Raw genomic sequence first — 12,081 nt, forward strand, 5'->3', positions numbered from 1 at the left:
GGGGTCAAGGAGAGGACACATGTCCCATGCATGGATCCTGAGGGCTCCTGGGGCAGGGCTGGGAAGGGACCCCCTGGTCTCCATCCTGGCTGGGGAGGAGACGGCTGGCCTGGGGTAGAGGCTGCCTCCAGGGGCACACTCAGGGTCCCACTCCAGGATCTCTGTCTCTCTCCTCCTCAGCTCTAACACAGATACCTGACATCCACATCCAGGGGCTCCAAGACTCCCCACTCCTCCGTGCTCACTCTCACCCCGAGGCCCCAGGACCACGGCACCAACCTTACTTGTCGAGTGGCCTTCCCCGGAGCTGGTGTGAACACGGAGAGGACCATCCAGCTCAACGTATCCTGTGAGTGCCAGGCCAGAACGCCAGGGTCCCTGAGGGCTGTGGGTGTTGGGGAGAGGGAGGCAGGGCTTGGGTGGGATACTTGGGGAGAATTCTTAGAGGCACAGGATCAAGATAGAGAGAACACCCAGGCCCCACCCCCTTGCTCATGGCCACCTCGTCATACTGCAGGTGGCCAAGTATTTGTTTTTGTTCCAGATGCTCCACAGAACCTGACCATCTGCATCTTCAGAGGAAATAGCACAGGTAGGAGAGGCCCCCGGGGCACAACAGACATCTCAGAAGTCAAATAAGGGAATGTGAGGGTCTGAAGGAATGAAGCCCCATCGCTCCTTATCCCCTCCCTGGTCCCAAGTCTGTCCCACACCCATCCCCTGGCTGGACTCTCCAGGGTCACTGTGAATCCTAGTTTGACCATTTGCTGTCACCGTGGCTGCTTCCTCTCTCCCCTCACTCTCCCGTCATACCCTTTTCCTGATTCTCTGCTTCTCCTATGACCATGACATCTCGCTGTCCCACCAGGAGCCTTAGATACAGGTTCCTATTGCTGGGGATTGGGCCTCTGGCTGCTTTCTGCATGACCCTGTGGGTAAGCCTGGGCCCTGGTGCTTCTAGTCCTATGTCTGCCCTGAAGACCCTCGCACGTCTCTGTCCATCTCGGTCCAGTCCAGATCCTCCAGAGCGCCCTCCGCTACCCTGGGGAGGCCCCTCCCACCTGAGCAACCTGAGTCAACATCCTGGAAGTCACTTTAGACATTTCTGTGCCTCACCCAACACTCCCCATGACTCAGCGAGTTTTGCAAACTCGACTTCTGGAAAATGTCTCAAGTGGCCTCTCTTCCTCCATCCCTGCAGCGGCAGCCCCACCTTGGGCCTCTGCCTTCTCTCACCGGGACATAGTGAGACCACTTGCATCTGGACCAGCCTCCTCTCTGGCCTGCCAGTCTCTGCAACCACCCCGCCCGCAGTCCACCACAACTTGGCCTGAAGGTGTCTCTACATGCCCTAGATCTGGCCCTGTTCCTCCCCTGCTCAGACCCTCCCATAGTTCCCTGTGGCCCTTAGAGGAAAGGCTGGGAGCATCACCTGTGTGTGAGCCTCCCAGTCTTTCCCTCAAGTGGTCAGACCTACGTGTGTCCACGCGCCTCCTCAGCATCACACACCAAAGCCTACCTCCTGGGATGTCCTCTGCCAGGTCTAGACATGCCAACTCTTGCTCAGAGGTCCATCCACATGTCCTGGGATCATCAGGTGCCTCTCCTTCTCACCACCTCAACAGATGGACCTTCACTCTTACTTGCCTTTGCTTGTAACACTTGTCTGAGAGACACTATTTTCCACACCTGTGTCTGTGGAAGGGCAGAGGGAGAGAAGGGGCTCTCAGCCCTGCCCTTCGGGCTTTTCTCTGTCCCCTAGTCCCAGAGGTCCTGGGCAATGCCGCTTCTCTTCGAGTTCAGGAGGGCCAGTCCCTGTGCCTGGTCTTTGACACTGGTGGTAACTTCCCTACCAGGCTGAGCTGGTCCTGGGGAAGCCTGACCCTGAGCCCCTCCCAGCCCTCAAATCCCGGGGTCCTAGTGCTGCCCCCGACGGTCTTGGGTGATGGAGGAGAACTCACCTGCCTAGCTCCACACTTGTGGAACTCCTACCATGTTTCCCTGAACCTAGTTGTGCAGGGTGAGTATATGCAGGACATCTGCATTCTGAGGGGAACAAGACTAAGGTGTGGACTTAAGGAAATTCACTCTCCTCCTCCTCTCTCTCTTCCTCCCCCCAGCTATCTCCTGTTCCTGCCCCCAAGTCTCCGGGGAGCAGTGGAGCTCCTGGCCTCTAATCCTCACCCTACTGAGAGGGACCCTCAGGCGAGCTGGCTTCCTTTTCACCTATGGCCTCACCAGGATCTACTGCACCAGGTGAGAAGCCCTTTCTCACAGTATCCCAGATTCTGGGATCCCTTGGGTAGCTTCACTCTTCTTGTCCTCTCCAGAGAAAGCCATCCACAGAACTGGTCTCTTACTTCAGAACTGTGTTTTCCCCACAGGTTCAGAGGCTCCAAAGAGGATAAGGCTGCAAATTGTAACTGAGCCCTCTTCCTCATGGTGGTGCCACTGTCCGGTGGATGAGGATCTGTCAAACCACTGTATCCTGAGACTCACCCCTGTACAACTCTGTGGAGCAAGGAGGTACTGGAGGACTGGACCCTGCCTCCTCTCCAGAAATAACGTCTCTCTACCTCTGGTCGTTAAGACTCTTCCTGCTGGTTCTGAATCTGTGGTGGGGAGGGCGAGTGAGGACATAGATAGATTTTTGTTATTATTAATTTGAATTATGCATACCCCATGTAATATATTGCTTCTGTGTGTTTATCTTGGATAAGCCCCAAATTCAACCCCATAATATATTGTTATAAATCTCATACTATTTTTCAAACAGAATTTTAAAGAGATTTTTTAATTAGAAAAATAAGCTATTTCATATTTATCCACATATTAACCATTCCATGGCTCTTCATTCCTTTGTATACATTCAGGTTTCTCTATGGCATCACTGTCCTTTTGCCAAAATATCTTGTCCCATCTTTCTTGTGGTGTAGGTATGCTGGTGGTGAATTCTCTTGGCTGTTATTTGTCTGGAGAAGTTTCTGTTTACATAAGCTTGGAAAGATATTTTTTATGGGATAAAGAATTTTAGGATAACATTTTCTTCCCTTTCAGTTCTTCAAATTCTTTTGTCTTTCATAGTTTCTTGTGAGAATTCTGTCATTTTTACCTTTCTCTCTTTGTAGTTTGTCTTTTTCTCTGGCCAGTTTTAATATTTTCTCTTTTTCGCTGGGTTTAAATGATTTGGTTAATATATGCCTTGGTGTGTGTGTGTGTGTGTGTTTAGAAGGAAAGGAGAGGAAGAAGGGGAGAAAGAAAGATATTATCCTGTTTGGAATTTGTTGAGTACCTTGGGTCTGTGGATTTACAATTATGATCAAATTTGTAAAAACTGAAGCCAATATTAATTTCAATGTTCTTTTCCTATTCTTCCTCTCTCATCATCTCTGGGTCTCTCCTTTTACATATGTAATGTGGCCTGATGCTATCTCACAGGGCCCTGAACATGTGTTTGCCATTTTCCAGACTTTTTTCCCCCCTCTATTTGCTGTTTGAACAGGATCTACTGCTACATCTTCAAGTTCGCTGATCATTCTTCTATAATGCTCAATCTGCTGTTGATCTCATTCAGTGGAACTCTCATCTCAGATAATGTATTTTCTTCTTTAAAAGTTACATTTCCTGGGGTGCCTGGGTGTCTCAGATGGTTAAGTGTCTGCCTTCAGTTCAGGTATGATCCCAGGGTCCTGGGATCGAGCCCCACATCAGGAATCCCTGCTCAGCGAGGAGTCTGCCTCTCCCTCTTCCTCTGCTGCTCCCCCTGCTTGTGCTCTCTCTCTGTCAAATAAATAAATAAAAATCTTTTTAAAAAAATTACATTTCCTGGGGGTGCCTGAGTGGCTCACTCGTTCAGTGTCCAACTCTTGATGTTGGCTCAGGTCATGATCTCAGGGTCATGAGATCCAGGCCTGTGTTGGGCTCTGCCCTCAGCACAGAGTCTGCTTGAGATTCTCTCTCCCTCTCCCCCTGCCCCTCCCCCGTTCTCTCACACGCATGTGTGTGTGTGTGCGCACGCGTGCTCTCTCTCAAATAAATAAGATCTTTAAAAAAAAGTTACATTTCCTGTTTTTAATCTTATGCTTCTTCTCTTATTATGTAACGGTAATGTTTTCGTTTACATCCTTGAGTATAACTGGCACATATTTGTAATAACTCTTATAATGTCTTTGTCTCCTATTTCCACCTCCTGTGTCATGTCTGACCCTGATTCCATTGGATGACTTTTCTCTTGTTGAGTATCAGGTGTTCATATTCCTTTGTATGTCTAGTAATTTTTCACTGAGTGCTGGACATTGTCAATTTTATGTGTCTGACTGCTTGGTTTTGTTGTATTTCTTTAAAAACGTTGATCATTTTTTTTTTAAGGCAGTTAAGTTACTTGCATGTTGGGACAATATTTTTGTTTAAGATTATTTGACAGACAGAGAGAGAGAGAGTGAAAGAGCACAAGCAGAGGTACAGGGAAAGGGAGAAGCAAGCTCCCCACTGAGCAGGAAGCCTGATGTGGGGATCAATCCCAGGATCCCAGAATCATGACCTGAGCTGAAGGCAGATGCTTAACCGACTGAGCCACCCAGGCACCCCTGGGCCAATATTTTTAAGACTCTTTAATTTTTAGCTCCTCCTAAGATAGGTCTAGTGTTGGGCTAATTTTTTTTCACTTGAATGCCATGGCCCTTTTAGAGCTTTTGCTGACTGCCCCATGGATTCAAGGAGGTATCTTCACTCTGGCTGGAGGGAATATGCACAAGTCCAAGCCCTTTGTGAGCTCTGGGAATCTCCCATCTAATAGCTCTCCAGTAATTCCTTCTCTCCTTAGAAATTGTTCTCGTTTGGCCTCAGGGGGTTTCACCCTATGCACATACAGATTGGTATTTTCCAACTACTCAAGGACCTTTCATGAAGACCTTGAACCCTTTCTCCACAATACTCTCCTGTCTGAAACTCTGACCTACATATTTTAGCTACATCTCTTTCCTTAACCTTTAATGTCTGGCTCCTCAACTCAGTGAAAGTTCAGTCCCTTTTATTGTGCCCCCATCCCCTTCTTACTCTGCTATCTGCAAACAACCTCCTAACAAAAAACCTGGGTGATTATATGGTTTACTTCATTTTTCTCCTTCTCTCAAGAAGCACAGTTCTTCCCTGTCTGCATTCCATGTATGAAAAGAGAGGTTCCTTGTATTTTGTTTGGTATTCTAGTTGTTTACAGGAGAATAATTCTGGGCCCTATTATCCTCTCATGCTCAGAAGCAGAAGTCCCCAGCAGACTTTTAATAACGTTTTATTGAGGTATAACTTATGTCATATAAAATTAATTCATTGTAAGTATACAGTTCAATGATTTTTTGGTAAATTTATAGAGTTCCGTAGTCATTGTCACACATTTTGATTAGCCTAAAGAGGACCCTTATGCCCATTTGCAATCACTACCACTCCCTTCACAGCTCCAGGAAATCATTGATCTGCTTTCAATCTCTAATGAACTGTTTTTATGAATATTTCATATACATGAAATCACATGATATAAAGTCTATTGTGTCTGCTATTTTTCACTAAGCCTTAAGTTTCTGAGGTTCAACCATGTTAGAGCACACACCCATATTTAATAACATTATATTCTTAATATTATTACATTGTGTGAATATACACCACATTTCATTTATGCATTCACCAGTTGATAGACATTTCCATCGTTCCCAGTTTTGGCTTTTAAGAATAATGTTGCTGGTTCCCCTTCTATCCCTATTCCAGTTCAGGATGATGGAAACTCCATTCCAGGTGGGTAGAGCAAGAACACAAGGCTCCATCTCCTCCCAGGAAAGGGCAGGCTGCCAGCATTTCTCATTCCTTGCCAGCTTTGTTGAAGAGGCTAAATTCCAGGTGAATACAGCTGAGAAGTCAGGGGCTCTCTTTCATGCTGCCCCTTATCCACAGGACAGTGGCTCTAACTCTGAAAACTGGCGTTGATAGGGAAGGGCATGATGGATGGTATTTTCTAGGGTGACAGAAATATTCATTATCTTTTTTTTTTAAGATTTTATTTATTTATTTGACAGAGAGAGACACAGGGAGAGAGGGAACACAAGCAGGGGGAGTGGGAGAGGGAGAAGCAGGCTTCCTGTGGAGCAGGGAGCCCGATGCGGGGCTCGATCCCAGGACCCTGGGTTCATGACCGAGCCGAAGGCAGATGCTTAACCGACTGAGCCACCCAAATTTATTTCTCACAGTTCCAAAGGCTGAGAAATCCAAGATCAAGGCACCAACATATCCGGTGTCTGGTAAGAGCGCATGTCCTGGTTCATAAAGGGCTTCTCACTGGGTCCTCATGTGGCAGAAGGGACAAGGGTGCTCTCTGGGGTCTCTTTCGTAAGGGCACAAATCTCATTCAGGAAACTACTCTCACAACCAAATCACCTCCCAAAGGTCCCATCTCCAAATACCACTGCCCTGGGGATTAGGGCTTCAGCATATGAATGTTGGGAGGGATACAACATTCAGTCCACAGCAAAGGCTAAAGCCGTAGTTGGTAAATATTCTGCAGTCATTCATGTTACCCTGCACTGGGGGCTGGGGAAGGGGGTATGTGGTCATTTTGTGACTTAAACAATGTTCTTGTTTGTGTCTGTGTTAAGGCATGTGACTACTGTGGACTACTTATCTTGTTCCACCCCAGAGTGGGTTTGTCTGGTGTGAAATCCTGCGAAATCATTTATATTTAATAGGAGAACACCAGGGCCTGACTGTGAATGCTAGTGGGGGCTGCTTTACTCTTTATTAAGGGGCGGGGGGAGTAATGGAGTAAAAAGATAAGAAGCTGGAGAAATAAACAGGGACCAGATCAGACAGCCTTGGGTCTTCACATAAAGAGTTGGTATTTCACTTTGGAAAACGGACACTTCACACTGACTATCAAAACACATGCCAGTGAGTAACAATTTCATCTGATAATAAAGTACTGAACTTGCAAAACTTTTCCTTTACTAGAAATTAGCGAATTCAAATTTATCCTATAGTAGTATTTTTCTCACCTTCTTGCTTTTTAATACACTATCTCGGCTTGAAGAGAAAAGGGTGAAGGCCCAGCTGAGAACACAACCCCAACCTCAACAATGCGAAGATGGGACCTGATAACACCACACGCTATAGACTGTGTCCCCCCAAAATCTGTATGTTGAAACCTACCCCCCCATGTGATGGTCGCAGGAGGTGGAGCCTTGGAGAGGTGATTAGGACATGAGGGTGGAGCTCTCATGAATGGGACTAGTGACCTTATAAAAGAGGCCCCAGAGACTCCCTTGCCCCCTCCACCATGGGAGGGCACGGCGGTCCGGGAAATGGTCCTCTGTGAACCAGGAGGTCGGCTGTCACCAGACACGGAATCAGCCAGCTCCTTGATCTTGGACTTCCAGCCTCCAGGACTGTGAGAAGTGAGTGTTGGTTGCTTAAGCCACCCAGTTGGTGAGATCTCTGTTACAGCTGCCCACACGAAGCCACCACAGGATTGCATTTTCTTCCCTGGCCATCATATGGTGAGTGTGGCTCGGTGGGATCCCATCTGAGAATGATGTGTGAGCATGGGGCAGTACTGAAGTGTTTTAAATCTGGGGAGGGTGGGTTTGCCGTGAGGGAAGGAGGGTGGTCACAGTGACTTCTTTAATAGGGCAGAGACTCGGTTTATTGAGGGTCAGTGAAAGGAGCAGAGTCATAATTTGTAGGTGCAGTGAGAACGAATGCAGCCTTTTGGGAAGAGCCACGTTTGCAAAAATTGTTCAGCATCAGGGAAATATTCCCCGGAGGGCTGCAGTTCTCCAGGACCACCACCAACACAGATCCTGGTGCCTGGGGCTGCACCGGGGTCCGTCAGTGCCGCGGGGACGGAGCGCCCCCTGGAGGCGACGTGCTGAACTGCGGCAGAGGCAGCGAGGCCCCTGGGACAGATCCTATCGGAACAGATGACAGGAAGAGGATGGTGTGTGTGTGTAGCAGGGGACGATAAGATGCCCCTTCCCCTAATAAAGGCTCCTCAGCACCCTCAGGGCCTCAATTACAGCCAGACCTGGACTCTTCATCCTCCACCGGGACCCTTCCCTACATCCCCGCGATGCATCCCTCCAGTCCTCGGGCCCACACCCCTGCACCCTTCCCAGGCAGCATCCTGAACTAACTACCTCTCTCTCCCCGCTCCCAACCTCTCCCGCCCCATTCTCACTTCCTCTCAACATCTACCTTTGCCCCTGTTTTGACATCAGGGGCAGAAGGAGCAGGTGTTCAACATTTGTTAGTGAGTGGAGAGGGGAGGCCTGCAGAGCTGGGTGTTTGTCTGTCTTAAAGGAATAAGTTCAGAGAAAATCTGAACATTCTTGGGCAGAGAAGATAGATGCGAGGATAACCAAAAAAGATTCTCCTGGCCTCCGGTAGCCACCTGGCTCTTGTCTGGGCAAGGCTGGGAGAGGGTTAGAGGCGATCTGGTCACACTGAGGAAGGGCGGAAAATTCTGAGGGGGCCCAGGAAGCCACAGGACATTCAGAAGGCTGTGGGGGTGGGAAAACGTTGTGGATGACTCTGAACTCTGAACAGTGGGAGGGGCAGCTACAACCCCAAGATCAACGCCCCCCCCCCCCCCCGCCGCCAGGTGGGAATAAACTTAGTGCAGGTGAGAATCAGGTGGTGGGGGTTGGGGGCGATCACTGTCAGAATGCAGAAACAAAGCAAAAGAGGGTTCAAAGTGAGTTTGGGAAGGTCATCGTAGATATGGTGAGCAGTTGGGATTTTCTCCCAAAGATAACAAGACACCACTGAAATGTTTAAGTAAGAGAGAGACTTGGTTTGATTTCTATTTGGAAAATAACTCTGGGGCGCCTGGGTGGCTCAGCTGGTTAAGCATCTGCCTTTGGCTCAGGTCATGATCCCAGGGTCCTGGGATCAAGCCCTGCATCGGGCTCTCTGCTCAGCAGGGAGCCTGCTTCTCCCTCTCCCTCTCTTTCTCTCTCTCTCTCTATCTCTCTGCTGTGTTGAGAAGCCACCAAGAAGGGAGCAGAGTAGAAGCAGGGAGGACAGTTGATCACTGCTGTCATACAGGTGAGGGCGGTGGCTTGAATCCGGGCAGTCATTCTCCATCAAGGGTGATTTTGCCATCCGGGGGACAGGTGGCAATGTCCGGGGACATTTTCAGTTGTCCCAGCTGGAGTTGACGGCTGCTACTAGCATCTGAAGAGTGAGGCCAGGGCTGCTGTTGGACATCCTACCCCGCAACACCCCGCCTCACCCCCCAGAATGATCTGACTCAAAATGTCAGTAGTGCTAAGACTGAGACATCTTGGACCAGGGTAAGGAATGGTAGTAGGGATGGGAATAAGTGGATAGACTTTGTTAATACTTAAGAAGTTGAACTGATGGGTCTTGTGGGTGGCTGTGTATGGAGTGAGATAAAGAAGCAGTCAGGACTTTGTGCCACATAATGATCTTTAGACAGCTGAAAAGCAGGGTTGCGGTGAGAAATAGTGCTGCATGAAGCATGTGAAGCTTGAGATGCACATTATAGATTCCTGAGTAGGTGTCTAATGGATGGGGAAGGGTCAGGGCTGAGATGCAATTTACAGTCATCAGCCTGTTTATTGTTGTTGTTGCGTTTTGTGATGATCTATTTTGGTTTGCTTTTAACTTCATTGTGAAGGAACTATAGACTCACAGGAGGTTGCAAGGAAATGTACAGGGACATCCCATGGACTTGAACCTCCCCCCTCCAATGTTATCATCTTTTTTTTATTTTTTTATTTATTTTTTTTTTTAAAGATTTTATTTATTTATTCATGAGAGACAGAGAGAGAGAGAGAGAGAAGCAGAGGGAGAAACAGGCTCCCAAGGAGCGGGGAGCCCGATGTGGGACTCGATCCCAGGACCCTGGGATCATGACCTGAGCCGAAGGCAGACGCTTAACCATCTGAGCCACCCAGGCGCCCTATCATCTTTTTTTTTTTAAAAGATTTTATTTATTTGTCAGAGAGAGAGAGATGAGCAGGGGGAGTGGCAGGCAGAGGGAGAGGGAGAAGCACACTCCCCCCTGAGTAGGGAGCCTGACTCGGAGCCCCATCCCAGGACCCTGGGATCGTGACCTGAGTTGAAGGCAGACACTTAACCGACTGAGCCACCCAGGCGCCCCCCAGTGTTATCATCTTCCACAACTAAGTACAATATGAAAATCAAGGAATTGTCAGTAGCATGATCAGGTCAAGCACGTATTAGGACCTAGGCATCCCTCCCTCCCTCTCCCTCTTCCCTGTGGAAGGCCCTTCCTCTATGAGCTTCACGTTGTGAAGTCCCTGGACAGGAGGCTCCCTGGGAGAAGGGACCCTGGCTCTCCCCTGATAAAGCCCAGGTTGGGCAGTGGGGACCTGGATCAGAATGCAGAAGGTGGATATTAGGGACTGAATTGTGCCCCCTTCCCCGTTCACATTTGAAGTCTTAACCCCAGTACCAGCGAATGTGACTATATTTGGAGATAGGGCCTTTAAAGGGGTAATTCAGTTAAAACGAGGTCATAGAGCAAGCTCAAATCCAGCAGGACTGGCGTCCTCTTAAGAAGACATCCGGGGGCGCCTGGGTGGTTCTGCCGGTGAAGTGTTAAACTCTTGATCTCAGCTCAGGTCTTGATCTCAGGGTCATGAGTTCAAGCCCTGCATTGGGCTCCATGCTGGGCGTAGGGCCTACTTTAAAAAAAACAAAAGAAAGGAAAAGAGATCAGGACACAGGCACACACAGAGGGATGACCATGGTGTCTACAGCCCCAAGGACAGAGGCCTGGGAAGACACCAACCCTGCTGACACCTTGAAAGAAGACACCACTCCCAGCCTCCAGAATGGTGGGGAAAGTTTCTTCCATTGTTTAAGCCATTCAGTCTGTGGTGCTTTGTTCCAGCAGCCCGAGTACATGAATACAGTGGACCTGAGAACAAGGACAGAAGCAGCCACATGCCACCCCCCCCAGGAGACCTCTCCTGGCTTCCCAGGAAGAAGGGATGACCATGCCCTTCCTCATCACCATCTGTCCCAGCATTGGCTGGGGGGGCAGGGGGAGCAGTTATGAGCACTTCAGTGCTTTTCTGTTTCTCAGAAGCTTCATTTACCAAACTGGATCCCCTTGAGGTCAGACACAGTGTCTAATTTGCCTGTGTCCCCAGCGTGCAGCTTGGCACCTGCCACAGACCAAGTCCCCAGGCATGGAGGTTCAGTGGACCAACACATGTCTCTATGTGACCAAAGTCATTTCAAGGAGAAGAGCTGGGTGAGGGGGACAACATCCAGGAGTTTATCCCACTCACTCCCCATCCCCCTTACCTCTGGGTGCAGGTGTTCTCATCACAACAGGTATTACAAGTAAGTGCATCCAGGGGCACATGGGTGGCTCGGTCGGTTAAGCGTCTGCCTTCAGCTCAGGTCATGATTCCTGGATCCTGGGATCGAGCCCCACATTTGTCTCCTTGCTCAGCAGGGAGCCTGCTTCTCCCTCTCCCCCTGCTTATGAGCTTTCTCTCTTTCTCAAACAAATAAAAATCTAAAAAAAAAACCAAAACCAAAAACCACACAAGTAAATGCATCCAATCTTAGGGCAGAAGAAGGGGAGCTGGAGAGGTGGACTAAGGTCTTGGGGGTGGGAGCTTCTGGTGGACCAGGGGATCGATGAGCCCACCAAGCGAGGATGAAGGGATGGAACTGAGACTGGCCTAGGGTTACCAGAGTTAGCAACTAAAAACACAGGGCATCTATTTAAATTTGAATTTCAGATATGAACAACAAATTTTTTTTTTAAAGATTTATTTAGTTGAGAGAGAGAGAGAGTGTGTGCAGGGGGTAGGGCAGAGGGAGAGGGAGAGGGGAAGCAGGTTCCTTGCTCAGTGAGGAGACTGCCGTGGGGCTTGATCCCAGGACCCCAGGATCATGACCTGAGCCGAAGGCAGACGCTTAACTGACTGAGCCACCCAGGCGCCCCCCCCCCTTTTTTAAAGATTTTATTTATTTATTTGGCAGAGATACAGCGAGAGAGGGAACACAAGCAGGGGGAGTGGGAGAGGGAGAAGC

The 12,081-nt window shown here is 49.0% G+C and overlaps 1 protein-coding gene and 1 long non-coding RNA gene across 2 annotated transcripts; both read left to right on the forward strand.

Annotated features, from left to right (window-relative positions):
• Nucleotides 1-186: 186 nt before the first annotated feature.
• LOC102749962 (sialic acid-binding Ig-like lectin 14) lies at nucleotides 187-4,055 on the forward strand (the record flags this gene model as incomplete). The annotated part of the gene is made up of 5 exons (XM_081810850.1): nucleotides 187-349; nucleotides 545-592; nucleotides 1,763-2,020; nucleotides 2,121-2,256; nucleotides 2,385-4,055. Coding segments are annotated over 5 exons (648 nt in total), but the record flags the coding sequence as incomplete, so codon positions are not given.
• Nucleotides 4,056-7,056: 3,001 nt separating this feature from the next.
• LOC145719354 (uncharacterized) lies at nucleotides 7,057-8,504 on the forward strand. The gene is made up of 3 exons (XR_014142325.1): nucleotides 7,057-7,228; nucleotides 7,416-7,535; nucleotides 7,722-8,504. It is a non-coding gene; the product is annotated as an uncharacterized LOC145719354 (long non-coding RNA).
• The last annotated feature ends 3,577 nt before the right edge of the window (nucleotides 8,505-12,081 follow it).

The sequence above is a fragment of the Leptonychotes weddellii genome, unplaced genomic scaffold (genome assembly GCF_054177405.1).
Source record: "Leptonychotes weddellii isolate Sample4059 unplaced genomic scaffold, ASM5417740v2 HiC_scaffold_4006, whole genome shotgun sequence".
In the NCBI taxonomy this organism is placed as follows: Eukaryota; Metazoa; Chordata; class Mammalia; order Carnivora; family Phocidae; genus Leptonychotes; species Leptonychotes weddellii.